The 24,677-nt window shown below is 44.0% G+C and overlaps 2 protein-coding genes across 5 annotated transcripts; both read left to right on the top strand.

Moving 5' to 3' along the window:
• Nucleotides 1–139: 139 nt before the first annotated feature.
• igf2bp1 (insulin-like growth factor 2 mRNA binding protein 1) lies at nucleotides 140–10,711 on the top strand (the record flags this gene model as incomplete). Of its 3 annotated transcripts, none has more annotated exon segments than XM_045219755.1 (13): nucleotides 140–188; nucleotides 1,138–1,189; nucleotides 1,907–1,961; nucleotides 3,878–4,165; nucleotides 4,508–4,642; nucleotides 4,849–4,971; nucleotides 5,328–5,463; nucleotides 5,682–5,804; nucleotides 6,029–6,145; nucleotides 6,885–6,959; nucleotides 7,284–7,415; nucleotides 7,636–7,749; nucleotides 7,923–10,711. In XM_045219755.1, coding segments are annotated over 13 exon segments (1,564 nt in total), but the record flags the coding sequence as incomplete, so codon positions are not given.
• A 6,126-nt stretch (nucleotides 10,712–16,837) lies between these two features.
• On the top strand, nucleotides 16,838–24,591 carry si:dkey-225f5.4. Of its 2 annotated transcripts, none has more exons than XM_041880799.2 (9): nucleotides 16,838–16,920; nucleotides 17,161–17,258; nucleotides 17,406–17,529; nucleotides 17,683–17,840; nucleotides 18,033–18,175; nucleotides 18,471–18,651; nucleotides 19,092–19,231; nucleotides 22,944–23,106; nucleotides 23,342–24,591. In XM_041880799.2, exons 2-9 carry the CDS (start codon nucleotides 17,241–17,243, stop codon nucleotides 23,405–23,407), a joined length of 993 nt encoding a protein of 330 aa, XP_041736733.2. In that variant the 5' UTR covers nucleotides 16,838–16,920; nucleotides 17,161–17,240; the 3' UTR covers nucleotides 23,408–24,591. The 2 variants fall into 2 exon arrangements, with proteins under 2 accessions (XP_041736733.2, XP_041736734.2); XM_041880800.2 differs by lacking the exon at nucleotides 16,838–16,920 and adding an exon at nucleotides 16,942–17,019.
• The last annotated feature ends 86 nt before the right edge of the window (nucleotides 24,592–24,677 follow it).

Genomic DNA, 24,677 nt, shown 5'->3' with positions numbered 1-24,677 from the left:
TCTAACCACACACCAGGCAATAGTTTGACCAAATCCATTTGACTGCATGAAATATGTAAATGTTTTACAGCCATGTTTGAGTTGAATATTTTCTAATAGTATTTCTCTCTCTCTCTTTCTCCCTTTCACTCACTCTTAGGACCCGGAAACTCCAGATCAGAAACATTCCTCCACACCTGCAGTGGGAGGTGAGTGCCCCTGGATTGACCATAACATCGTTAGCGTCTCTCAACCAGTTAGTGTTACTTTTATATGGAAAAGCATAGGTTAGTCCCTGCGCTACAAAGGTTGCTTTCATCCCACGATCGCAGATCATAATATACAACAAATTAATCAGAATCTGTTCAGGATGTTCTGTGTAGTCATCTGAGATGAGAGTCAGTTAGGGGGGTAAAGGGCATTTAGATTGACTGCGGCTGCGTGTGTGTTCATATGTGCATTTGTGTCTTTATTGTGTGTGTGCTGGCGTGGGCGTTGAGCGGCGCACACTGCCGCTGACAGCTGGACGAAGACAGGTCACATGGCTCTGCTAAGGCGGGGCTCTCTCTCTCTCTCTCTCTCTCTCTCTCCTCTCCACTCCATCCTGCCAGCGCTCGCGTGCAGTGCAGCATGTCCTTCCCTAGCTAGCCACACGAGGGTGACGTTTCTCCACCCACATTATAGCCCTGAACATGAGCCACAGTCAGCAAGGAGTAAAAAAATTGGCCCAACGTCAGAATTTGAAACCCTGTTACAGACACTTCTAACTCATTACACCAGGCAGTCAAACCAAGCTTCTGGATGGCCATTTAACAGACGCTTTTACCAGCGACATACAGTAGTGGCTGCATAAATTATACGTATGGGTGGTCCTGGGAATCAAACCCACTATCCTGGCATTGTAAGCACCATGCTCTACCAGCTGAGCTACACAGGACATCAGTGTCTGATTTGGACCAGGGAAGCCTCTCTTTCCAATCAGTCACACTAATCGATTAAGTGGCAGGTTGAAATGATGCAGACACTTTGGCCCTTGAGGACTGGAACTGCTTTAAAGTGTTGTAGCAAGGGAGACAAATAGGAGAACATTGGAGAAACCCAGTTCAGGTGCAAATGTTGAAACACAACAATAATGAAATCGTGTTCTCCCCTCCCTAGGTGCTGGATGGTCTGCTGGCCCAATATGGAACCGTTGAGAACTGCGAACAAGGTAAGATAAAGTTATTCTATTCTATTCATAACCAGTCAGACTTCGCTCTGAACACCTCATCTGCAAATCCGATGATAAGGCTTCCTTTACACACTCACTGGGCGAGATAATAATGCAAGGAGATTCACAGTATTTCTTGCACGTCGCACAATGCTTTCTGTTTTCTATCCCTGAGACCTGACCAGATCTGCTTTCCCTATCCATCTGTGCTACAAAACAAAAACATATTCATAAAGCGTCTCATAGAAGGAGTGCTGATCTAGGATCAGGTCCTACCTGTCCAGGTAATCTTAATCATTAAGATCTAAAAGGCTAAACTGATTCTAGATCATCACTCCTAATCTGAGGCGCTTTATGAATAAGGGGTCCTGATCAGAGATCTGAGATTCCTTCTGTAGTCCAAGCACCTCCCTTCGTGAATACAGCTCATTAAGAAATAGATTGAGTATACCAGTCTACCGGAAACCCTGCAAGAGGGAAGTCTTTATGTCAGTGGTAAATCGCTGCTTCTCAGTCAGCGAATCAGATTGATCAATGGGATAGCCCATGCTCTGTCATAGGTCAATCAAGGAGGTGGGTTTATAGCCTCTGACTTATGCAATCTCCCCTCCTCTCTCTCCTCCCTTCACATCTCTCGCTCTCCTCTCCTCCTCTCTCTCCTTGCATCTCTCTCCTCCCCTCTCCTCTCACTCTGGCTCCTTTTCTTAGTGAACACAGACAGTGAGACTGCGGTTGTCAACGTCACATATGGAACTCGGGAACATGCCAGACAGTAAGTCTCCCATAGTGCCTGATCTTTTCTATATCTCTACTTCCAAATGTACCCACTCCATATCCTTTCACACCTTGCTTATCTGCATGTCTTTGTGTCCATATAATATATGCCATTTAGCAGACACATTTATCCAAAGGGACTTACAGTCATGAGTGCATACATTTTACATATGGGTGGTCCCAGGAATCAAACACACTATTTGGGAATTGCAAGCACCATGCTCTACCAACTGTGCTACAGAGGACCATATGAATGAAGTGTATAGTGCTAAATTATGCCCTAATTACTCTCAATATTTAACACAGTAATACATGATAAGACTCCCAGCTGTTTGAATCTTTGTCAAACTCCACATGTTGATGCATGAAACACTACATTACCAAAAGTATATGGACACCTGCTCGTTGAACATCTCATTCCAAAATCATGGGCATTAATGTGGAGTTGGTCCCCCTTTTGCTTCTATAACAGCCTCCACTCTTCCGGCAAGGCTTTCCACTAGATGTTGGAACATTGCTGCGGGGCACTTGCTTCCATTCATCCACAAGAGCATTAGTGAGGTCGGGCACTGATGTATGGCGATTAGGCCTGGCTCGCAGTCGGCGTTCCAATTCATCCCAAAGGTGTTCGATTGGGTTGAGGTCAGGGCTCTGTGCAGGCCAGTAAAGTTCTTCCTCACGATCTCGACAACATTTTTGTATGGACCTCAGTTTGTGCACAGGGGCCTTCCCCAAACTGTTGCCACAAAGTCGAAAGCACAGAATCGTCTAGAATGTCATTGTATGCTGTAGCGTTAAGATTTCCCTTCATTGGAACTAAGGAGCTGAAACCATGAAAAACAACCCCAGACCATTCCTCCTCCACCAAACTTTACAGTTTGCTCTATGCATTGGGGCTGGTAGCATTCTCCTGGCATCTGCCAAACACAGATTCATCCGTCGTACTGCCAGATGGTGAAGCGTGATTCATCACTCCAGAGAATGCGTTTCCACTGCTCCAGAGTCCAATGGCGGCGAGCTTTACACCACTCCAGCCGATGCTTGGCATTGCACATGGTGATCTTAGGCTTGTGTGCGGCTGCTCGGCCATGGAAACTCATTTCATGAAGCTCCCGACGTTGCTTCCAGAGGCAGTTTGGAACTCAGTAGTGAGTGTTGCAACCGAGGACAGACGATTTTTACGCACTTCAGCACTCAGCGGTCCCGTTCTGTGAGCTTGTGTAACCTACTACTTCGCGGCTGAGCCATTGTTGCTTCTAGACGTTTCCACTTCACAATAACAGCACTTACAGTTTACCGGGGCAGCTCTAGTAGGGTGGAAATTTGATGAACTGACTTGTTGGAAAGGTGCCATCCTATGACGGTGCCACGTTGAAAGTCACTGAGCTCTTCAGTAAGGCCATTCTACTGCCAATGTTTGTCTATGGAGATTGCATGGCGGTGTGCTCGATTTTATGCACCTGTCAGCAACGGGTGTGGCTGAAATCCACTAATTTGAAGGGGCTGTCCACATACTTTTGTAAATATAGTGACCTCTAGTGGTATGATAGTAGGACTGCAGTTGGGGATTGTGCTGCAACATGAAAAATTATCAAATAAATTAAAGATTAACTACACCACATGCAGCCGATGGATATGGCCAAAGTAGAAGGTTTCACTTAAGAAAAGCACTGTTTTGAGACTTTGGCTTTCAAAGTCCAGGTTCTATTTTATTTTAGTAAAAACAGATAAAACTCATCATTATAGAAAGGTTTTCAGAAAACCTCATGGGTGAAAGACACAAGCCACGGGAACTCTTTCTTTCTCTTTTGTCATCCTTATAAATGACCATTTCATAAATGACAATTTCTAGTTTTGCTGATATTGTCGATGTATGATTAAATGTGAAATCTAACATCCACCTCTTTCTCCCAGGGCTATCCAGAAGCTGAACGGCTATGAGTTTGAGAACAACTCCTTGCGCGTCTCCTACATCCCAGATGAGACGTCCGATGTCGACTCCCAACGCGGCCCAGACAACAGTCGTCGCCCCGGTTACGGACCCCGCGGCCCACGTGGCGGTTCCCCGGGCTCGGGCATGCCCTCAAAACACCACCACGCTGACATCCCCCTCCGACTCCTGGTGCCCACCCAATACGTGGGGGCCATCATCGGCAAGGAGGGTGCCACCATCCGCAACATCACCAAACAAACCCAGAGCAAGTGAGTACCAATATGAGTTGACCAATATAAGTAACAGATGAGTACCAGAGAACCAGATCAAGTGAGTGCAAGTCACCGATATGGCCTCTAAAAGAGAACATGTTGCTAGAATAGACAGAGCAAAGCCATTACTGATATAAGGCTTTACATCCCATCTTTGTTAAGGCTTTGAAAGTGAATATGAAAATGTACTGGGAGCATTGCACAACCCAAAGGGCTTTCGATTGAATTCAAACAAACCAAAAGTGGTGGAAATTGCTGTCTCCGCCCTGCCACCTGTTTGTGGACACCATACTGTATGGCCAAACGGACTCTCCTGCGTTTCTCCGTCCCTGTTTCTAGAATCGACGTCCATCGCAAAGAGAATGCCGGCGCAGCTGAGAAGCCAATCAGCATCCACTCCACCCCTGAGGGCTGCTCCTCTGCCTGCCGTATGATCCTGGACATCATGCAACAGGAGGCTAAGGACACCAAGACGTGAGTGCAGTGTCCATGAAGCAGCTGTCAAACCTGCACAGTGTGAAAACGTTAAAGTGACCCTCCAGCTATTTTGTAACATTTCCCATTGAAAAACGGTATCTCCAATTCTGCAAAGGCTGGATGTTTATGCATGCAGTTAGGAAACAGTATATTTTATTTTCTTCTGTGTTTAATCTCATACTGTGTTCTCCTCATCCTCTCAGTGCTGAGGAAGTACCCCTGAAGATCCTGGCTCACAATAACTTTGTAGGCCGACTGATCGGCAAGGAGGGGCGCAACCTGAAGAAAGTGGAGCAGGACACCGACACCAAGATCACCATCTCCCCGTTAGTCACTCACATCTAAAAACATACATCTACACACATCATGAAACACACAGGTCCCTGGGTATGTTTACGCAGAGTTGCCATGGTCAATTAGGAAAGATCATGCAACATGTGATGGAAACCTATGACAACATCCAATGACTGAGACTGTTCAAATGTACTGAGTTCTTTGTTCATTATTGTAGTCGCCAATTATCAACTATGGTTCCTTTTTCTCCCTTTTTCTCCTCTCTCCTTCTTCTTTCTTTCTGTTTCTTATCTTCCTCCTTTTCCACCTGACCTCTCCCTCTTTCCTCTCCTCCTCCTCTTTCACCTCTCCCACCCTGTCTCTTCCTTCCCTCCGCTCCTGTCTGCAGACTGCAGGACCTGACCGTGTACAACCCAGAGAGGACCATCACAGTGAAGGGACCCATCGAGGCCTGTTGTCTGGCCGAGACAGAGATCATGAAGAAAGTGCGTGAGGCCTATGACAATGACATGGCCGCCATGAATGTGAGTCAATGCTCAATAAGGTTACTGGCCTTCAATTCTCTTCAAAACACAATGGTCTCTCACATAGATCTTTCCCATGCCCCTGGCACTTTAGGTTGCCACCTGTATTTGTTGACTTTAATAGAGAGAAACGCACATACAGTCATTGTCACGTGCACTCAAACTATCATGCACTCTCAGATCAGTTCCTTTGGCACTTACCTGCTTCTTGTCTCCAGCAACAGACTCATCTGATTCCCGGACTGAACCTGGGAGCGCTTGGACTTTTCCCCCCTTCCAGTTCCATGCCCCTTCCCCCACCAGGCAACTCTGCATCCGGAGCCCCCTACGGCTCTTTTGGGGTAAGTGCACAGGCTTCTATCGAAGCTAGTTGGGTTGCAGTCATTGAGCTTTAGTTTAGTTAGCTGTGTTTACAAACACTGATGCTAGCTCTCACAAACATGACCTCTGTCTGTCGTAGGGTTGGGTTGTGGTGTGGTAATAACCTCTAGATCAGTGGGTTACATCTTGGTTGGGCTGTGGTCATGTTGTGATATAGTTGTAACTGTTTCATGTCACCCTACAGGCCCCTGAGCAGGAGACAGTCCATGTGTACATCCCGGCCCAGGCGGTAGGAGCTATCATCGGCAAGAAGGGACAGCATATAAAACAGCTGAGCCGCTTCGCTGGAGCATCAATCAAGGTGAGAGATTTACTAGTATACACAGACATTCACTCAAACAAGGAATTTGGTCAATGAGGAAAGATCATGCACCAAGCTGATGTAAATAGTGCATTTCATCACCGCTCTGAAACTGATTAGAAAAAAAACGATGACTTTTTGAGACACCTATACTTGTACTTATCATGTCTCTGTAAACGACGTCACTCTGCTTGCTTAGCGAGTACCACTTCCTCCCGATATACCTGACTCGAACTCGGAACCTCTGCCTTGCTAGCACACGTGACCGCCCTCCTGAAGCATCTTACCAGTCGGCGCCACGCGAAAAGCTAGCTATTCACTGTTGCAAGTGGGGACACTTCAGGCTGAGGAGTAAGTTTCACACATCCCCATGTGCTACATTCACCCCCAAACTTACTCAACAGCGACCCCAGCGTTGAGCTGAGCGCAACTGTAGATCCGGGTCATGGCACCACTGTAAAGGACATCACGCTGCTTGTTTAGCGAGTACCACTTCCTTCTGATTCGGCCCATACCTGGCTCAAACTCGGGACCTCTGCCTTGCTTGCACACATGATCGCCCTTCTGAGGCGTCTTAACAGTCGGCGCCACGTGAAAAGCTAGCTAATCGCTGGCACAAGTGGGGACACTTCAGGCTGAGGAGTAAGTTTCACACATCCCCATGTGCTACATCTCCATAATCCCTTCCAGACCTCTATCTATGTGGTTTAAGTCGACCTTCATATATTTTCCCCTCCAGATTGCCCCAGCTGAGGCTCCAGACTCCAAGATGCGAATGGTCATCGTAACCGGCCCACCTGAGGCCCAGTTCAAGGTACAGTAGAATGGGAGCATGATCGGACAATCTCTTTTTCAGCCTCTGTTTGTCATAGTGTTCATATCATTGTTCAGAACTGGGAGCCCTCTTCTTGGGGTTTGCATCTTTCTTTGTGTGTGGTCTCTGCTTGCCTGTCCTTCCTTCTCTTCCTCCATCCATTTCCTCTCCTCCACCCTGTATTTCCCTACTTTTAGCCTTACCCTCTTCCTCTCCTTCCTACTCTCTTTTTCCCTCCATATCCCTGTTCAAGTCACATGTCAAGCCAGAGGTGTAGTTACTTTTCGATGTCAAACTGACTTTGACTCTTTGTCGCCACCTCAGGCTCAGGGCAGGATTTATGGCAAACTGAAGGAGGAAAACTTCTTTGGGCCGAAGGAGGAAGTGAAGCTGGAGACGCACATCAAGGTAGCTGCTGCCGCTGCCGGCCGAGTCATCGGAAAAGGCGGAAAGACGGTGAGTGTAGAGGGTCTTCTCTGGGTCCTGTTCAGGTTCCGTCACGTTGTCTTTTTGGCATAGCTTGTACCCTGTATTACAATCAATTCTGTTCCTCTATTTCCTTGTGGCTATCCTCTCCTGAGCTAGAATAACTGAGCATAGGACCACTAATCACTACAAACAGTCATGTTTGTTTTATCTAAGTGCAAATCACTAACAAAACCTTCTTATTCCTCAGGTGAATGAGCTACAGAACCTCACTGCAGCTGAGGTGGTGGTCCCTCGCGAACAGACCCCAGACGAGAATGACCAGGTTATTGTCAAGATCATCGGCCACTTCTACGCAAGCCAGGTGAGGATCTCCTAGTCCTCACTCTCTTTCATAAGCTGCCTATAGAAGTTGGCTATAGAACCTACCGAGATTTGAAGAGGCCCCAACCTCTCCTCATCATCTCCATCAACAGTTTGTCCAGTACTCTTCAGTCTCTTCACTTGCTCACTCATATGTTGTTGTTCCTCCTGCAGTTGGCCCAAAGGAAGATCAGGGACATTCTTACGCAGGTCAGGCAGCAGCAGAAGGGAGGTTTGGGGGAGCGCCAGGGGGAGCGCCAGGGGCCACACCCACAGGCCCTGTCTGAGATGGGGTCCTCCCAGGGACTGGCACAGGAGCCCCGGCCCCAGAGAAAGTGACGCGGCAGAGGGACCTTACCGGACGGACAGACAGAAAAAACGGACGGAGGATAGATGAACGGACGGATAAAAGAGAGCGACACACGGACCCAGCGATAGACAGGGAGAGATGCGAGTCAAACTGAGTCAGAGAGAGGAAACGCCTGAGAGAGGACAAAGTTTAGAGAGGAAAAAAAGAGAGAAAAAATAAACTTAGAGAAAACAGACACCAGATGCCAGGCCAGAGCGACTGACTGGGAATGGTGGGTTGTTTAGAGGAGGTGGCAGGTAGAGGCCTCCTTGTGTGTTTCAGAGAGGGTCTCTCTCTCACACCAATGGGGGGCATTTGGTTCTCCTCATATGGAGAGTGACTACTCTCCCTGATCACACTTGGATGGGCCAGCCTACTTTATACTAAACCCACACTGAACTCTTAACCATCTCCAGCCAGTCCTATATTTTAAGGGTGGTTTTTTTTTAAAGATAAAGATATATGTATAGAAATGTTTATTCAGAGGTATTATTAATAGAATGCAGTGATCGGGAGCCGGGAGATGGGGCGGGGAAGCCATTGCGGTGGGGGGCAGGGTCATGGATCAGGTGACCCTTCGTCAGCCAATGAAAGTTCAGCAGAGGGGCCGCAGTTGTTAACACTGCTCTTTGACTCCTTCATAGAAAACTACGAAGAAAAAAAAGAAAATATGAGGTTGTAAATATAATCTTCATGAAATGTAATGAAATGCTGCGCTCGATCGCCTTGCCTTTTGGGGTCGCCTCAAGACTCAGGTCTGCCTCGTTTCCGAGGCACTGTTTGTTCCTGAGGTCTCGATTGGAGTCTGGTGGTTGGAGCAGTGAGAGTTCAGTAAGTGCGTGGAGGCCGCAGCTAGTCCTGCAGTTCTATTGCAGAGGCTTAGCTCCGAGACGCGGACGAGAACGACCGTAAACTAGCTAGCCATGCTCGCTGGCGAGCGGCCCACGCCTAAATGGCATATTTTATATATATTATATATATGATATGTGAGTTAACCCGGTCCCTCAGGGAGAATGAATTGAGGGCAAGGATAAATACTGTGGACAGTTGAGCCAGATATGTAGCAGTCCTGCAATGACTGACAGACAAGAGGTCTTATTTGATTTTGCTCATTTCCTTTTCATGCTCAGACCCAATCTAGACCCAAACCGGTTCTTTGGAACCCCCTGTGTGTTCTGGATTTCGTTTTATTGGATCTACGAAAACGTCAAAAACTAAATCCATTGGTTAATTTGATACCAAGCAGGATTGGTCTTTGAGGACCAAGACTACATGGGTCAGGTGGGTTGATCCACAGTCCTTGCCTCTAGATGGAAAGGTAATAACAGTTAGTGGGGAATGGCTTCCTCTCTCTCTCCCCCTCCGCTGAAGGCCTGCCGGTGACGCTTCCAGACCCCACCTAATGAAAGAGGGGTAGAAGCATGGTTACTAGAAAAGATTAGATCAAATGAAATTAAAAATAAAAACCTACCTCAGGGTATTGTTACCTCAGTATTCCTAACTTCTTTTTTTTGCTTGCTGGTGTTTTATATAAAGCTGATAGTCCTGAATATTTTTTATTTTTTTAAGGGAAAAATATTTTTTTTTAGGTTTTGTCTTGTTGCTTTGGTAATTTTTTTCTGTTTTTTTGGTGTGACTTTTATTTTGAAAATCAGAATGACCCAGAGGTGATGCCCCAGAAGAGCAAAGTGAAATTAGCCAACAATGGCCAGGTGATAGAGGACCATGTCATGTGTTGTCGTGCCTGCTTTGGGGGCAGCCTCTGGCTCTTGCTGAAGTATGATTGGAGCATTCAGTCTTTAAAATCAGAGTATTGGCCAATGGGGAATGGCGCTGTTAGTCAAGAGGGTCTCTGGGCACATGTTGGTCCATACCACACCATGGGTGTGGGTTATGATCAGGTCCCAGTAATTATGTTTTTGACATGTTCAAAAGGTTATTTATGATTATATATGTTTGTCATACAAGCTATAATTTGTTATACTGCTGAACTAGAATACTGACAACATGACAGGCCAGGTTTTTGAGGCAGAACTCCCATGATATGACTTTGACCACTGTGTATCCGAGGCCCTCTTGTCTGTTTCATGATGACATCATCTTAATGCGCAGAATGTTTACTTACATGTTGCAGTCCATCTTTAGTGCTGTGCCAGAGAAATGTTGATGTAAGACTAAAGGGCGTTCAATCTGTCCCCTTGCTCTGAAAACACTGAATGTGAATATTTATTAGCTCTGTGCACTGACCAATAAGCCTCAGCCCTCCCCATTTCTCATGCTCTTGATCTGTGAGTGTGATTGCGTGTGGGTTTGGGTGTGTTAGTGTTTTTTTGTTTATTGGTTTTAAGTGTTAAATTTTTTGTGGGGGAAGTGGTGGGGTGTAAAAAAGCAGAAAAAAGTAGAAAGATAACCTATGGCCTCGGTTTGTCTTTCAATAGACAGAGGGTATTCAATAACCTTTTAAAAATGGGAGCAAAAAGCAAGGAAGTTGAAAAATGCATAAAATAAATAGATTTAACCTGTTCATAAGATGTAAAAGGAAACCGATAACCAGACTTTTGTATTTTTGAAATAACTATGGGGAAATAAATCTTGAAAAAATGATGGAAAAGCCGAAGACTAAAACGTGCCAGGTCATTGACACTGCCAGATATACATCATTTCCACAACCTGAGCTACTCACTAAACACATCCAGTAGACTGGCCAGCGGCTTTGAAACATACTTTCTTACATTGACAGGTGAAAGTCTATTCTACTGTTTATGCTTCCATTTTTTTTCAAGAGACGGCAACTTCTTGTTTCACCATGGCAAGAGCTAACCTGACATGTTTAGAGATCTCCTTGGCAATGAGCCTATGAGTCCATCATCATGTGGGGTACAAATGCTCCTCAGAAGTTTCCGTCTCTTTCCGACCCATAGAGCTCTGTTCACAAACACCAAGACACACTATTTTGGATTATTCAGACTGCAGCCTTTTTTTTTTTTGTATACAGCAAGCTTTATTTGGACATGACATCTGGTTAAATACTGTTACACTAATTGAATAATGTAAACAACTAAATATTGAAATGACCGAGAACCTCCAGGACTTTTTAAAAACTTGATGCAATTTAGTAAGGGAGGCGTAGAAGAGTGATGGGAGATGGGCCAATCTTTTGGGGAAAGCGGGGAGGGACTGTTATCTACTATGTCAGAGACTGACAGAAAAATAGTGTACCATTGTTTGACGTACAATAATTGCCTATTTGTTTTACGTCACTGGAAATGCAACTGTAGACCCATATAGTCCGGTCAAAGTTGACTTAACATCACACAAGTAACCTCCTCCTCTCCTCTAGTTTTCTTTCACTATCTCACCACCCTGGTTTAAGATCCTTCTACCCACACTCTCTTACTACCAGGATTTTATTTGTAATTTTCTGTACTCCACAGGACTAGGAGTACCTTTAAAAAAAAAAAAAACAATTATTTTTTTGGAGTTGAGGGGAACTACAGAGTCCTCCACCCTCTCTTACGCTGGCCTCGATTGTGTTCGTTTTCTCACTTCTGTTCAGATGTTTCTAGTTTTATTACATATACTTTTTTCAATTTGTTTCTGTTGCTTTAGTTTGGAAAAATAGTTGATTACATTTTTTTCTGATCCTTTTTTAAATGCACAGATCTCTTAAACAGCTACTAAAAAAAAAAAATACTAACATGTAACGCATTACATGACGTAAGTAATAACTGTGCCAAACACAAGTTTTTATACTCAAAAAGACAAATAATAAGAATTTGGTTTTATCTGGAATGGATGACACCTGGTCTGTTCACTGAGTGGCTTACTCTCTGGTCCTCACACTTTAAAACACTATAACATGAAATCCATGCTCGTTGTCTGTGGCAAAGCGAATGGCTCACTATTGTGTCCACAAACAAAATTCCTCTCATCTCTAAACTGAAGTCCTTTTTTATGCAATTTGAGTGATATGTTGACAAGCTGTATTCATGGCCGACATTTGGCATGTGGACTGTTGATTATCCACTTATAAAACAAACCCACAACAATATGACAAAACTCTTTTGAAACTTCCCATCAAAGCTTGTAGCTTAGCATATTGACGACAGATTCAAGCTCTCGTAATGACGGCTATGATTATTGAAACAAAGATGCACACCACAATGGTTTTTTTCCTCATTGGTAGACTCTGGTCTTCACTTAAACGAGACATCATAGATGGGTGCTACAAAGATGAAACAAACCTCACACATACAGTGGGGAAAAAAAGTATTTAGTCAGCCACCAATTGTGCAAGTTCTCCCACTTAAAAAGATGAGAGAGGCCTGTAATTTTCATCATAGGTACACGTCAACTATGACAGACAAAATGAGAAAAAAATTTCCAGAAAATCACATTGTAGGATTTTTAATGAATTTATTGGCATATGATGGTGGAAAATAAGTATTTGGTCAATAACAAAAGTTTCTCAATACTTTTGTTATATACCCCTTGTTGGCAATGACACAGGTCAAACGTTTTCTGTAAGTCTTCACAAGGTTTTTCACACACTGTTGCTGGTATTTTGGCCCATTCCTCCATGCAGATCTCCTCTAGAGCAGTGATGTTTTGGGGCTGTCGCTGGGCAACACAGACTTTCAACTCCCTCCAAAGATTTTCTATGGGGTTGAGATCTGGAGACTGGCTAGGCCACTCCAGGACCTTGAAATGCTTCTTACGAAGCCACTCGCTTCGTTGCCCGGGCGGTGTGTTTGGGATCATTGTCATGCTGAAAGACCCGCCACGTTTCATCTTCAATGCCCTTGCTGATGGAAGGAGGGTTTCACTCAAAATCTCACGATACATGGCCCCATTCATTCTTTCCTTTACACGGATCAGTCGTCCTGGTCCCTTTGCAGAAAAAACAGCCCCAAAGCATGATGTTTCCAACCCCATGCTTCACAGTAGGTATGGTGTTCTTTGGATGCAACTCAGCATTCTTTGTCCTCCAAACATGACGAGTTGAGTTTTTACCAAAAAGTTATATTTTGGTTTCATCTGACCATATGACATTCTCCCAATCCTCTTCTGGATCATCCAAATGCACTTCAGACGGGCCTGGACATGTACTGGCTTAAGCAGGGGGACACGTCTGGCACTGCAGGATTTGAGTCCCTGGCGGCGTAGTGTGTTACTGATGGTAGGCTTTGTTACTTTGTTCCCAGCTCTCTGCAGGTCATTCACTAGGTCCCCCCGTGTGGTTCTGGGATTTTTGCTCACCGTTCTTGTGATCATTTTGACCCCACGGGGTGAGATCTTGCGTGGAGCCCCAGATCGAGGGAGATTATCAGTGGTCTTGTATGTCTTCCATTTCCTAATAATTGCTCCCACAGTTGATTTATTCAAACCAAGCTGCTTACCTATTGCAGATTCAGTCTTCAGACGGAAAATTTTGTTTTTGGTGTCCTTTGACAGCTCTTTGGTCTTGGCCATTGTGGAGTTTGGAGTGTGACTGTTTGAGGGTTGTGGACAGGTGTCTTTTATACTGATAACAAGTTCAAACGGGTACCATAATTTTTTTTTCCCCCTCGCTCCAAGACTTAGCCATAAGATTGTTTTTATCAACCAGGCAAGAGCGAACAATGCATGTTACAGTATTTTTTTTCATTCACTTTAATTTTTTTTATTTTTTTTCATTTTACCTCTCCGGCTTAGAGTTGGGACTGTAAAAATTAAATAGAAATACAGAGGGTGAAGTGGGGTGCAGGAGCAGGGAGGGAGAGGTCTATGTGTGGGGAGCGACTGGGTCTATTATGGGCATCCTCAGTAGGCCTGGGACATGTTGGTTTGAGTGATAAGGGGCCACCGAGGATTGGAACAAAGTTAATAAATGGGAAACTAAACCCTTGTTGCTCTTTTGGTGGGGCAGGGATTGTTCGGTCTCTCTTGAATGAGAACCCTGAGGGCCCTGAAATTTATTCTGTCCCTCAGTAGATAAACCACACTCTGTGCCTGTTGCACATTTCTCTCCGTGACCACTTTGGATAACCAGCTCCCCCAGAGGCCCTCACCTTGGGGTCCTGAGGCCCAGTGTCCCACCCTCCTCCTCCCACAGTCCTCCTCCAGCTCTGCCCCTCTTCCACCATCCCTCCCTTTGTCTTCACTTCCTGGTTCAACGGACACGATACCTGTAACCATGTAATTTTTTTGTTGATCTACCTCTTAGGAAAAAATTAGGTAAAAGGTCAAATTAGAAAAGGACACAAAAAAAGTGTAACATTTGAAAATGCTCAAATTAAAATTAAGTAAATGAATAAATAACTGGGTAGCGGCATCTCCATATACTGTAGTTCATAGTCTATTAAAGGAAAATAAAAACTTTTACTTCTTCCAAAGATGATTTCGTTTTCTCCATTGTTAGAAATTGTTTTGAAAGGATTATGAAAAGGAAAAAGTCAAGGGGGAGAGATTAACTGAAGTCATTTTTTTTATCGAAAAACAAATAACGATATTTAATTTCCAATTGCATTTTTGTTCTTTCATTAGACTTACGTTTTAGCCTCAAAAATTCTTCATCTTTTTTTGTTTGATTTATTTTCTGATTGCTTTTTCAAATGACATAGGATTGTATTTCTTGTGTTTGGATGCATTAGGATTCTCTCTCTGTGAACTGCAACATAATAACACTCGGTGAAACCTTTTCAGAGCAGCATGATGTCTAAACGATTCGATTTTTTATTTTAATTTTTTATGATTCATTTGAAAAGAAAGGACCTGTTTAGCTGCAGTCTCCGGAGAAGCTGGAGGAGGAGGACATGGAGAGAGAGAGGCCCATCTTTCGGGCTCTGCTCTGCTGCCAGCCCTCCTCCACCTCTGGGGCCTTGGCCTTTCTATTTCTGCCTGCCTGATTTCTTTAGTTCTCATCAAGACTTGTTTTAAACTCCTTGTAAACAAAACAGAGCATAGATATGAATGTGTTATTAAAAGACGAGAAAACCGGAACCCGCTTCTGTCTTGTGTGTTTTCTGTGTTATCTTTTTACTCTATACAATACCTCCACCACACTGCCTTCTTCACCCACTGTGGTCTTTACAGAAAAATTACAATGAACCACATAACTAGAATAATTCATTATATTTATTTGAGTGGAACACTGTGTATCATCACATCAGAGGCCTCGATCTAGCGTTTGGAATTCCAATCAAAGATATCAATGAAAAGTCTAGGGACTCTATGGCTATATCTGCATTTTCTGCAAATATTTGCAAAGAGGATGCACTTTAGGTATTGAACTTTCTTGGAATTTCTTAGAAGCAACCTAAAACACTTGTATTAACAAATCTACTTCTTTAAGCCTATATCTGGAGACACTCTCAACAGGAGTTTACCAAAATGCTTTACTTTCTGAGGCAATGTGTTCCTCTGACACATATCATAATTATATCATGGGTATGTACACACTTGGCTAGGTCAAGGTCCTATAATTTTATGTTTTTTACGGTCTATACATTTAACAGTGCCCCCTCTTGTAAAAACATACCCAGCTAGCACATAACGTTCTGAGAACCAACTCTTAAGCTTGTGTTATTCAAAAGATACCCAGCTAGCACATAACGTTCTGAGAACCATATGTTTCTTAGGTGGGAATTTCAGTACTTCAGCATAACTTTTTCTGCAGGTTTCCTCATGGTTCTATTTAAAGTTAATGTTCTCAGAACATTAAGAAAACATTCCATAAAAACCACAAGAAAACATTAGTAATGCTCAAAGAACGTTCTAAGAATGTTACTTTAAAACATATACATTCCGTTCTCGGCTCCAACAAAACTCTCTCTATTCTCTATCTTGTTAAGTGTGTTCACGTGTGTTGGCCAAGAGCACTAATTGGCGACACCTGATCTTAATGAGTGCTTGTTTCCTTTGAAATTGGGGTGTGTTAGAATACACTAAAATGAACCGCTTTGTATGAGTTAAAAACACATGTCATGCTAGCTCCATCCTGGTGGTGCTGTGGACTAATTCCATGGATAGAGAACAGAAGATCATAGGTTTGAGCCTAACTGACGCCCGTGCCACAATAAAAAATGAAACGTTTTTGCATGATTAATGCCTAAGCAAAATAATTTCCATGTGTCCAATCTGTGCTTGGAGTTCAAAACAGTTAACCCAAACTAAGCTAGCAGTGTTATTAAAAGTCTTATTAAAACATTCATTTAAAGTTTTAAGGAAGTTATTCTAAAACCTCCAAATAACCTCTCATTTCCACTCTCAGAACGTTAATAAAACCTCCCAGGAAATCTTTCAGGGAACCATAGTAAAACATTCTCAGAACCTTCCTGCAACCTAAAAATGAACGTTCTCAGAACAAGCAAATGTTCACTTCTGTTCTCAGAACGTTTAAAACCTTTCAGTTTTACAGGTCAGGAAAACGTATGACTTAGTTCCCAGAACCCATGTGAAACCAAAAACGTACGTTCCCACAACTTCCAAGGAACCAAATGTGCTAGCTGGGTAGTTTCCTGATTGAAATGTCACTAATCATACCTGTTTAAGACCAGCACTGTGGTGTGTTTTTACGTCTAAAATACTGTTGAGTTCGGTAGTCAGGAGCCTCTGCTGCTGATATATATTTTTTTAATTAAGGAAAATGAAAAAGCAGACCACTTCTAGGCTTTTCATAGATTTTCTTTCAAATGTTGTCTTCTATGAGAGAAGCCGCTCCCTTTTCCTTGACGCACCGTCTACTTTCAACCTAATTGGACAATAATCTATCCAATCACACCCCACGTTGTACGGCGGCCGCTCAATTTTGAAAACCAAAATGGCGACTGAGGCTGTTCAAGCGTAAGTTTCCTAAGCATTTTTATCAAATTGAATACTCTTATACAATGTATTTCAGCCCTATTCCATAATATCGTGCCTTTCGTCACATTTTGAATCGAGGTAAGTCTTCTTATAATAGTCTAGGTAATTATAAACCCCTAAAAAGAACTGTCAAGATGATGTTGTGAGTGCCTAGACAAGCAAGCTATCTGTTAACGTTAGCTAGCTATTCGGAGTTTGACTCTGAACCATCGTTTTCAGGTTGCTTTGAAAGATGCGACCATGTACATTTGGATTTGTACGATGGGGCAGAGCATCAGGAGGGTGGGGAAGCGGAGTTGATGGTGCCCTACCTAACTGTGAGTAGGTTAACACATCACCCTACTTTAGACACTTTGAAATGCTTGGCCAAACAACTCGTCAAAATGTTGGAGATGGTCAAAGAAAAATATATGCATGGCATTAATTACTTTTATAAGTACTATCTGTGTGTTGTTGTTGTTCAGGAGAGTCGTAGCAAACAGAAGATGTTGGGCAGACAGTTGTTTGTGCTGGATGACATGATGCAGCTTCTGGAGAGACTGGAGTCAACTGACCAGCTGCTTAATGAACCCTGCCCCCCAAACCCCGGTAACACACAGACACACCCAACACATAATCAGCAATAATGCCACTCAAGATATCCTTACTTCCATGGCATCTGAGTACCATGTAATAGTACTCGGAGGGGTCAGGTCTACCCCAGTGTAGTACTTTTGTAAATGACTGGTCTGCCTTGTTCAGGCAACGAGGCTCACAGACGCTGGAAGGCCCTGAAGAGTGAATATAAAGAGGGAGTCCAGGAGGTGGAGACACTCATCAGCACCCTACAGGACAGGATGGATAAACTGCACCACAAACGGAACAGACTGACACACCTGGTCACGGCACTAGAGAAGAAGGTATACACACTCACGGACACACACACACTTTAGTCTGTACGGTGACTTTCCACATCTTTGAAAAAGAAAGCAATCGGTTCCCTCACAATTTGCAGACATTCGACAGACATGGTCTTTCGTATGGTTACTTTGTTTAATAGTCCTGTGCCATGTTTTGGATGTGTAATCTGTCTTTCCACATCTCTCCCATAGAAAGAGCTCAGTCTGCAGATGGGGGAGGCCCTCCAGAGAGCCCACAATGCCTTGCGTGTGTGTGAGGGGCAGCTGGCCCAGCTGAGGGCGGAGACAGACGCCTCACTGGACCGCTTGGCTGACTGGCAGCACCTGAGAGAAGCGTGAGTGACAAGCAGCTCTATCCACCAATCATACGTCCTTGCAGAAACGTGTCCTATTTCTACTCTCCCACCTCCACTAATTTGCCCTGACTAGTCTTGCGCTACCACACTTCCATGTTGTTCACTCAGCTATTAGAACTCTCATTCAATTTCCCATTTCCTAATGAACGTGAGAAAGACAAATCAACCTTGATCCCCTAACCTAGCCCCTTGGTAATTGCAAACGAGGGTGGGCACCTGACTGCCCTGCTGCAGTCCGTACTCACCGCTCTCCCCTATTGTCTCCTGTCCTCAGCCTGCAGGGCTATGTGGAGGAGACACGGGGGGTGATGCAGTGTAGGCTGCTGTCGGTGGGGTCCTCGGAGCTGTGTGTGGAACTGAGGCCCCACTCCTGTGGGTCCTCCTCCTCCTCTGGCCAGCTGGAGCCCCTCAGACTGACCGTCACTTGGAGCCCTGATGACCACTTCCACCTCCAGGTAAACAACACAACTGACCTCCGAATTCGAAGCAAACAACATGGGGAGGGACCCACCTGAATGTGTCCAATAGAAACTCTCGTTTTAGTTGCAAAAAGTTTTCAGTTTGGAGTAATCGGTTTCCGTTGCAAAACTTTTTGCTACGGTGTGTGAGTAATGAATACACTCCTGGTTCGGTTTCCGGTCCCTTCGCCACTTTTCCATAGCTCCTTCCCCTGTTCCGGTTCCATCCTAGTTCCTACACCTCTTCTCCTTAGCTCCCCCTGAGCCCCTTTCCTGTCCCTGTCTCCTTGATGAGAATCATTGTTAGATTTAGCCAAGTAAGATATCACTCTACATTATTTCTCAGTTTTTGGCACCTATTGAGAAAAAAATATATATATTATGCCACCATTAGTCACAACCCCCACTTTCTCCCCCGTCCCTCTCCCTCCCTCTAGGTGTATCAAGGTACTGCAGGGCTGTTAGAGGAGTCAATTAAGGGTCACCTTTCTCACCTCAGTGCTGCCCTGCTGGAGGTCATGCAGTGCTACACCAGCCAGAGAGAGATGCTGGCTGAGATCCAGGCCCTGCACTCCAGGTACACACACACACAGTGCCTGCAAAGATCAGTCAGTGATCATAGAATCGAGACCCTTGATGTTCATTGATAAAGTGGAATTATGTTTCTTTCTGAGACTGAATCCTGTTGCTGTTTGAATGGCCTTACCACATGATCTGAAGCATTAAAAGCAGCCGTCTGAATATATCCCACTGCCTCTCTCTTGGAGAGGGATCATTGAGACACACAAACGCTAACAAAAACCCATATAAAACAGTTGTATACAATCAATCAGATCAACACAGTCAAACGGAGCGATTTCTGCAAACTAAAACATGCGGATTGGCGCTCAACAACCTACTTTTATTTATTTGATTGAATATTTAAAACATACAATATACTTGCAGTGAAGCCGCTCAACAACTGCATCACATTAGTCATCTAACAGACTCCCATCCAGAGCGACACACAGAAGCAACCAGGGTCAAAACCCTGCTCAAGGGCTCGTCGACAGATCTCCCACAAGGTCAGAAATGGGGACCCGAAACAGCGAGCCACCGGCCCAAGCTCCCAACCGCCCGTCCACCAGCCCCACAGTTCCCCGAGAGCTGCCCCTCAACCATCCCAGAACCCCGCCAACAAAATGAAAAAAGACCAAGATGCTATCAAGCAATTCATAAAAGGCCAACTATGTTTTCATGTATGCATTTACGTTATATTTCAATGTTAGCATGTCAAATGCCGACATCAGCCTCAGGAAACTGCCATTAGCTGGAGTTTTACTTTTTCTTATGTATTAGTTAACTTTGAACTCTCTCAGATCTCCCAACAGTACTATTTCTAAGGTCAATTTTAGATCAATGTTAAGCATTTTCAGCCATTCCTGAACCTGAGACCAGAAACAGGCTACCTGAGGACAATACCAAAATAAATGGTCTATTGATTCTGTTTCCTTACAACAAAATCTGCAGAGCTTCGATGATTGTATGCCCCAAATATTCAACATTTTGTTGGTGGCAAGAATTCTATATAATCTTTTTAGCTGAAAAGCATGAAGTCTTGAATCTTGCATCGTTTTATATATCAACTCTGTATATAACACCCTGTACCATAGAATCGGTACATCAGAAATCTCTTCCCAACTATTTTGCAATCTGTATGGCACAGCTGTCAACATCCTGGTCCTCAAATTAAACTGGTATAATTTCCTATTTTTGTTTCTTCCTCCCCGTTTCTATGGGCGCCGTTCCTACCCCCCTTGCCTCCTCCATTTTTGGGGTAATGCTTTAATCAATTGGTTGTAATCTTGGATTGAGCAGGCCTTCCCATACAATTCGGATAACTCCATGAAAGACATAACTCTACCATTCCAATTTACAATATCATTTAAAAACAAAATACCCTTTTCAAACCTTCCCATAAATACAGGTATTTTATCAACCAGCACATTTGAGTTCAGCCATAATATTTGTTGTAATATTTGTTCTATCTTTTCAGGGGGGTGAAATTGAAATTGTAGCCAGCTCTGCAATGCTTGTTTGAAAAAGAGAGATACTTAGAAAAAAATCATTTTCAATTAATTGAAAATGAGACATGGTAATCTGCACAAAGGCAAAAATGCCATTTTTAATCAATGGATGAGCTTTTCTTAGTAATCTACTTTAGAAACATTTAGGGTTCAAAAGTAAAACTTTTGAATAAGTGATGCTTTTAGAGAGAGGTTTAGTGCTTTTATATTTAATGATCTTAACCCACCCAATTCATATTCATTATATAGATAGGCACGCTTTATCTTGTCTGATTTACCATCCCAGATAAACCATAACTTGCTCAGCTACGAACCCATCAAAGACGATGTTTTTAATGACCCCCGATATACACTACTCAAAAAAATAAAGGGAACACTTAAACAACACAATGTAACTCCAAGTCAATCACACTTCTGTGAAATCAAACTGTCCACTTAGGAAGCAACACTGATTGACAATACATTTCACATGCTGTTGTGCAAATGGAATAGACAACAGGTGGAAATTATAGGCAATTAGCAAGACACCCCCCAATAAAGGACTGGTTTTGCAGGTGGTGACCACAGACCACTTCTCAGTTCCTATGCTTTCTGGCTGATGTTTTGGTCACTTTTGAATGCTGGCGGTGCTTTCACTCTAGTGGTAGCATGAGACAGAGTCTACAACCCACACAAGTGGCTCAGGTAGTGCAGCTCATCCAGGATGGCACATCAATGCGAGCTGTGACAAGAAGGTTTGCTGTGTCTGTCAGCGTAGTGTCCAGAGCATGGAGGCGCTACCAGGAGACTGGCCAGTACATCAGGAGACGTGGAGGAGGCCGTAGGAGGGCAACAACCCAGCAGCAGGACTGCTACCTCCACCTTTGTGCAAGGAGGAGCACTGCCAGAGCCCTGCAAAATGACCTCCAGCAGGCCACAAATGTGCATGTGTCTGCTCAAACGGTCAGAAACAGACTCCATGAGGGTGGTATGAGGGCCCGACGTCCACAGGTGGGGGTTGTGCTTACAGCCCAACACCGTGCAGGACGTTTGGCATTTGCCAGAGAACACCAAGATTGGCAAATTCGCCACTGGCGCCCTGTGCTCTTCACAGATGAAAGCAGGTTCACACTGAGCACATGTGATAGACGTGACAGAGTCTGGAGACGCCGTGGAGAACGTTCTGCTGCCTGCAACATCCTCCAGCATGACCGGTTTGGCGGTGGGTCAGTCATGGTGTGGGGTGGCATTTCTTTGGGGGGGTCGCACAGCCCTCCATGTGCTCGCCAGAGGTAGCCTGTCTGCCATTAGGTACCGAGATGAGATCCTCAGACCCCTTGTGAGACCATATGCTGGTGCGGTTGGCCCTGGGTTCCTCCTAATGCAAGACAATGCTAGACCTCATGTGGCTGGAGTGTGTCAGCAGTTCCTGCAAGAGGAAGGCATTGATGCTATGGACTGGCCCGCCCGTTCCCCAGACCTGAATCCAATTGAGCACATCTGGGACATCATGTCTCGCTCCATCCACCAACGCCACGTTGCACCACAGACTGTCCAGGAGTTGGCGGATGCTTTAGTCCAGGTCTGGGAGGAGATCCCTCAGGAGACCATCCGCCACCTCATCAGGAGCATGCCCAGGCGTTGTAGGGAGGTCATACAGGCACGTGGAGGCCACACGCACTACTGAGCCTCATTTTGACTTGTTTTAAGGACATTACATCAAAGTTGGATCAGCCTGTAGTGTGGTTTTCCACTTTAATTTTTGAGGGTGACTCCAAATCCAGACCTCCATGGGTTGATAAATTTGATTTCCATTGATAATTTTTGTGTGATTTTGTTGTCAGCACATTCAACTATGTAAAGACAAAAGTATTTAATAAGATTATTTCATTCATTCAGATCTAGGATGTGTTATTTTAGTGTTCCCTTTATTTTTTTGAGCAGTGTATATAATATCTTCACAGTATTACTTCTGAACTACTCAGTTCTACTGAATGTGAGTAGAAGTTGTCAGCAAATATTCAGGCCTTTCCCATACATTCTCAATCACACTGGAACACTGTTTATGTTCATAACCTTATACTCCAACACTTCTAAGCAAGAATTAGTGTGTGAGAGCTTATTCATATCTGTGGACTTTTTTCATATTCCAAGCACAATGACACATGAAGTTTTCTAACATCCAATCTTCTTTCATTCTGAAACACCTGTGCTTGGCATGGTGACAATTTCTCCTGTTTGTAGGTTTGCTATAGACTGGCGTCCAGGCCAGAGACTGCTAGTCTTCCTGAAGACTGCCTCTAGGGTGTGTAACCTGGGGGTGGAGGAGGGCTACCCCTCCAAAGGCACAGCTACACTCATCTCTGTACACAGGGACGGAGAACTGGTTGACAACGCTGTCCTACAGGTAACACATTCACCGCCATTACCTGTTAATTGATGTATTTAGGCCCATTCGAGTCACGTAGAAATGGTATTAGTAAAAACGTTTTTAGCAAAGAGGGAGCACTTCCCTTGTTCTAGTTATTATCTACACCTTAAAATCAGATATCCACAGCTACATACAACCATGTAAGTGATGTTGTTGATTTGTCCATTCCATTACAATGTATGTGAGACATGTATGTTGTTTTAATTTGCAGCCTCCCCAGAAGACCCCCTCTCTGACCGAGTGGCTGGAGCTCCTCTCCTCCAGTCCGTACATCTGACCATCCTCTCTGTAGTCTACACAGAGGAAGTGGCTATTTCTCTCCATGGTCACTAAAGGGTGCCCTTGCCTCAATTAATATGTAAACATTAGGGATGTAACAATTCACTAATATGCATCGCTCCCGGTTCAAATATTTAAGATACTAGTGCATGGTTCTGCGGGAGCCCAATCCAAATGAAGCATGCATCAGTCAGAAAACCGATTCAAACGTTACAATCGCCAGTTCACTAATGTTTTTCACTGTTTTATTCCGAAATTACCTCCTATGTGTTGTGACTGAATTGATGCGTCCTCTCCATCAGTTCAGTAGGCTATTGAACTGTTATGCATGTAACTGCATATGACTGTCAGATAACGACTGTGCGCACAGTGCAGGTAGTCAGAGCTGCTTGCGCCAACTAGAGGTAGTCTATCCCTCTTCTAATAGGCTATTCGTACATCAGCGGCACCTTCAGCATTCAGATGCTTAGAAAAATGGCTTTCACAATGTCATATCGTAGGGTTTATTAGTTGAGTGACAATGTAATTTGCTGAGTCATTGTTACCAAATGCTCTGTTTTTTTTTTTTACTGGAGTTGTGTGGTCTACTGGAGTGAGTGGGCACAACAAACATTGAACTGCTGATTGGGCTTTTCATTCATTCCGATTTTTTTAAAATTGTTCAGGTCACCATGAGAAATAGTTTTTTTTTTTTTTTTTTTTTTTACAGTCAGTGTATTTGTACATTTTTACATAGATCAAGGTAATTTCATAATGGACCGCAATCATTTTTAGGAGCATCGCATGCTCGGTCATATTCATTAGTCAGAGCTGGAGAAGCGCTCCATAAAATTCCAAACGGTCTAAACCATTAGCTTTTGAGGCGGGTAAAATCTAACGCTGCATTGTATTAATTGGCTAAATGCCACGATAATTTCTAAAGATAAATATTGACATAGTACAAGCGCAACATTTTTTATCTGCCAAAATGAGAAGTTAATGAGTGGGTGATGGTTATTGCAGATAAAAAGTGGGGGGACAAAAAGCATCAATTGCCTCCACCCCTAATCTGATGGGGGTGGTATATGCTCAGTCTGCCCTATGGCTCAGCTCAGGTGCCTACACCATTAATAATATAATATGCCATTTAGCAGACGCTTTTATCCAAAGCGATTTACAGTCATGTGTGCATACATCTTTAAGTATGGGTGGTCCCGGGGATCGAACCCACTACCCTGGCGTTACAAGCGCCATGCTCTACCAATTGAGCTACAGAGGACCACACACAC

The sequence above is a fragment of the Coregonus clupeaformis genome, unplaced genomic scaffold, assembly GCF_020615455.1.
Source record: "Coregonus clupeaformis isolate EN_2021a unplaced genomic scaffold, ASM2061545v1 scaf2709, whole genome shotgun sequence".
In the NCBI taxonomy this organism is placed as follows: domain Eukaryota; kingdom Metazoa; phylum Chordata; class Actinopteri; order Salmoniformes; family Salmonidae; genus Coregonus; species Coregonus clupeaformis.
Note: the sequence above shows the minus strand (reverse complement) of the source record. Positions and strands in the feature narration are given on the sequence as shown.